At 38.4% G+C, this 4,548-nt stretch overlaps 1 protein-coding gene across 1 annotated transcript in view; it reads left to right on the top strand.

Annotated features, from left to right (window-relative positions):
- DEPDC4 (DEP domain containing 4) overlaps positions 1-2,717 on the top strand; it is a 4,180-nt gene extending 1,463 nt beyond the window's left edge. Inside the window, exons 3-5 of the mRNA XM_019473282.1 lie at positions 860-1,286; positions 1,815-1,966; positions 2,527-2,717. Of these exons, the coding sequence (XP_019328827.1) occupies positions 860-1,286; positions 1,815-1,966; positions 2,527-2,717 (770 nt within the window). The remainder of the gene's footprint in view (positions 1-859; positions 1,287-1,814; positions 1,967-2,526) is intronic.
- Positions 2,718-4,548: the final 1,831 nt, after the last annotated feature.

Genomic DNA, 4,548 nt, shown 5'->3' on the forward strand with positions numbered 1-4,548 from the left:
GGGCGGTCGGCCTGCGGGCGGGAAGGAGCTAGGACGGTGGTCGGCAGCTGTACAGAGGAGGGAGGAGCTTCCTCTGGCTGCATCGCTAGAAGTCGTGGTTAAGGGGGGCGCCGCTGCTAGGGTTGGGCGTGGAGCTGCGTCTAAGTGTTCGGAGCGAAAGGTTGGGGGGGCAGGCAGGTTTAATGTACTGCAGATGTTGGTTTGTCGCCTGCTGGGCTGAGAGTGATATGCGGAGGAGAGACTGGGGACTGGAGGAGCATCTCCCCTAGGTGAGGCTGAGAGGGCTGGGACTGCTCAGCCTGGAGAAGAGAAGGCTCGGGGGGTTCTCATCAGTGCCTACAAGTACCTGAAGGGAGAGTGCAAAGAGGACGGAGCCAGGCTCTTCTCAGTGGTGCCCAGAGAGGTGGTCGACGCTCCACCTTTGGAGATACTCAAAAGCTGTCTGGACACGGTCCTGGGCGACCAGCTCTGGGTGGTCCTGCTTGAGCAGGACGGGTGGGACCAGATGGGCCCCAGAGGTCCCTGCAAGCCTCAGCCATTCTGAGATTCTGTAACGAATTATTGTGTATGTGTACATACATACAGTATGTGTGGTAATAACAATAACAAAAAAAACCCTTCCTTGCCTGTTTTTAGTGTCTTTTTGTTCTCTTCTGTTGACTCTGTCCTAGTGGATGTGAGTCAGCTTTGAAGAAGGACTGATTCATGAAGTATTATCTTTCTCTGCCTTTGTAAAATTAAGCTGATTTCTGGAGAATTTTTAAATACATCTATAAAACTAATTTCATAGAGTAAAAACTTTTTTTTTAATGTTACAGCTTATAAACATCTGTAAAACTTTCATGTAAATATTTTGCAGATTGTGATGGTCCTTTTCAAGCAACTCAGCTGTGGAATAGTATTATTCATGCTCTTCACAGTCAGGTGGAAATCAAAAGACGTAGACAACATCTAAAAACATATAAAAACTGTTTCACCGGCTCAAATGCTGTTGATGTGGTACTGAGCCATCTTATGCAAAGCATGTACCTAAGCTGCAATGATATTTCTCGGCTGAAGGGAGTCCGTGTATGTCAAGCATTGATGGATCACAAGGTGTTTGAGCCAGTTGGAGCAAAGCTTTACTTATTCAGGAATGAGAGAGAAACAGAGTTTGAAGACACAAACACTAGTCTCTATAAATTTGTAAATAGCAGTTTTACTCCTCGTCTTCCGAGAAAGAATAAAGACAATGAGAGCTTGTCTCCTGAGCAAATCTGCAAACAGAAGACAAAAAGACGTTCCAAGTGAGTTACTCTGAACTATTCTGATTTTTTTTTTTTTTTTTAATTTAAAGTTAAGGTGGGTTAACTGTAGATGAAGTTATGTCTGTCTAACCCAGGTATCGGAGACTTTTGAAAACTACGTGCCAGTTTTGAGAAATGTCATGCCTAAGTCGCAGATGCTACCTAATATTTCTTGGTAATGTTAAACTGCTTTGATATGCCCTTTGTTATTTAGAATAGAGTCTGGCACAGTAGCATAAGCCCAGGAATCATTTTGTTTTGCAATCAATTGTACTGAAATCTGAGAATTAGCTGGAAGCTGGTAAAAGAAGCTGGAGCTAATGGAACTAATAAACAGTATTTGGAATCAATATCCTTGCCCTTTGTACAAAGCAAATATGGATGATTAGTTTTCTAGCAGCAGGATAGACCCCAGATACAACGAAGTCCTAAAGTCCTGATTTAACAGCAATTTAGGAAGTGACAGAAAGATAAATGTGTCCTGATCGTTTTGTTATACATCTAACTTTCCACACACACCCCCAGCAGAACGAAGTGTGAAACAACACTTTCAAACCCCTTAGCATTAGAAGCAGCCGATAAAAAGAGGGTAGAGGAGCTTCTTCAATCAATAAATGTTCACGCATCTTTACCTCCAAAGATCATGGTTAATGAACCAACTAATCGGCTTTCAAAAAGAGGTGAGGATTGAATTTTTCTTTTTAAAACTTGGTTGTTCTTCACTGTATCTACTTGGAGTGAGTACCTCATTTCTGTTAAGCACTGCCCCTCAGAGTCCTAAATTTAACATGTCACTAATGACAAAATAGCTAAATGAGTGCTATTGGTAAATGCTCATAGTAAGTAAACTGAAGGAAACAAAACAGGATTAAGTTTTTGCAGGATGGTGCTGTTCTATTTATGCAAATACCACTTCAGAAGGAAATAGGTTTTAAGATTAAGTACATCTGTATTATACGATTCCTTTGCTATTCACTTGTCTTTTCTTGTACGTAATACTAATTAGAGTAGGTTATTACTAATTCTAATATGATGGGGGAGAGAGATGTTCTCTTTAAAGCCTTCTTTCTTAGCATTCCTATTTTGATCTCTTCTTCCCCAACATAGAAACTTCACACTATGCTGTTACCTTGTTTTCTTTGAGCACTTAAAACATTCTTGAGTGAGTAAAAACAAAGGTTAGTGTTTTACGTAAGGTCTTATTTCTGAGGGTGTTCGTTTTCTTTGTTTATGGTATCAGTAATAGAAGATGTCTGGAAACAGCAAACTCTGCTACGACTGCTGCAGTTAATTGATGTTCCGCTTCTAGAAGATGTCTTGGTGTCTTCAGTGAAGACAAAACCGGACTGTTTTGGCAAAGAAGAAGACCTGATTATCTCAAATACTTTCCTGGACAGAGAGGTTACATGTAGCTTAAACTTGCCTGAGTAAGTTATACATCTATAAAACGGATTTGTTAGTAAAAGCTTTATTTTATTCTTGATCAAAGATTTGTGTTAAGTGAACAAAACAGACATCGTTACACTTGTATACTTGTAGACAGGGGTGGCATTAACGTACTTTCCTTTGTTGACGACTTTTCAGAAGTGGTAAGGGAATTCACAAAAAGTATATGTTTAGGATTAGGCATTTGAGGATTTTAAGTAGACATTATATATACATTATATACTTTAACCTCAAGTGTTGAAAACACTCCTAGTTTCTAGACCAGACACTTCACTCTTAGGTCTCTATAACAGATATTAGAACTTGAAAAAAATTATTCTGAGGCTTTTTGTTTGTTTGTCACAGTTCCTGGTGGTGGTGCTGTGAAGATATAAAGTCAATAAGGCATCTATCGTTAGCAACAGAAAAGGAGAAGCTAAGCTGTAGCACTGAAGAATGCTTATATCATGAGAATATAGAAGTGAAAGTGGCTGCATGTCATCAGTGCTCTTTTCCTTAAATGTTCTCTTATTTTTGTAGTGTTCCTGGTGATTGCACTTGGGCTGATTTCTATTATAGCATGTACTTTTAATAAATATGTCAAGGCATGTCTCCTCATGTGTGTATGTCTGAGTAATGCTTCTTTCTATCAAATCAATACAATTTTTGTCTGTTTGTGAGATTGAGGTCAATCTGTGTGCCTAAAGAAACTCTTTTTTACAGTTTTTATGTAATATATATAAAATATAGAAATTATATATATTATATAATGCATATATATAGTTTTTATATATTATGCATTATATAAGCTAATGAAACTCCTGGTTCCAAACTAGTTTTATTGCTGGATAGCATCTTAACTCCATGGATTGTTCCTCCCAGAATGGCTTAATGAACACTGTTTCTTTTGAGCTTTATACCTCTGTTGTACTTGATTCTTGGGTGATTGGTGGGTTTATGTCTCTTAAATTATCTCATATGTGGTTCTTACTCTGTATTATTCTGTGTTAAGTGTCTCTAACATTTGGGTCTGTGCTAATATATCAGATGAGTGTTAAGAAAATTAGATGCTTGCTTCGTTACTTTATTCTACAATTACTTAAGTGGGGGGCTGGAGTAGCATCTTTGTAGACAGTGTATTATTTAGGTCTGGCTTATAGCATGCCTGAGAAATGGAAAATTCCAGGTATGAAGAATAGCCACCAGTATTACAAGTAGTTGTAGGATTAATTGCCCCCAGTATAAAGGCGGGGGAGTAAGCATAATTTATATCTCAAATTTTCTGTCTTCACTTTTCAAATAGTGTCATGTTATGCTTGAAATAATCAAATACCTGCTCTCCATGTAGGTACTTAAAAACTGTAATGAAACCCTGCTTGCAGTGATTGCGCTGCTCATGGGGTCCTAACTAAAGGGAGATCATGATCCTATTTCTGCTTTACTGTATTACCCCATTCATGCATCCAAGAGTTATACAATCCTTGTTGGCCGCAGCAGTTCTAACAAAAGTTCATGTTTATCTAGCTGTCCAGCAGCAAGTTCAAAATCTTTGTTTCTGCTCTCCATGGTAAAAATAAGATTCTGTGGATCTTAAATAATACTTGCATCTTCTCACAAGTTATAAAATAATTTTAACTGAATCAATATCCAGTGAGTTAGATAAAAGTAATTCTCCCTCTGCCCCCCACAGTTCTATAATTTTAGATTTCTGTACAAAATGGTTGAGTTAGTGACTCTTTCCTCTGACCTTCCAGCCTCTTTGAACAATGAGTTCAAAGCTGCTAACTCATGCCTTGATTTTATGAGCACAGTTCAATTACTTAAATATTTGAAAGGC

The sequence above is a fragment of the Aptenodytes forsteri genome, unplaced genomic scaffold, assembly GCF_000699145.1.
Source record: "Aptenodytes forsteri isolate BGI_AS27 unplaced genomic scaffold, ASM69914v1 Scaffold60, whole genome shotgun sequence".
NCBI classification, from domain to species: domain Eukaryota; kingdom Metazoa; phylum Chordata; class Aves; order Sphenisciformes; family Spheniscidae; genus Aptenodytes; species Aptenodytes forsteri.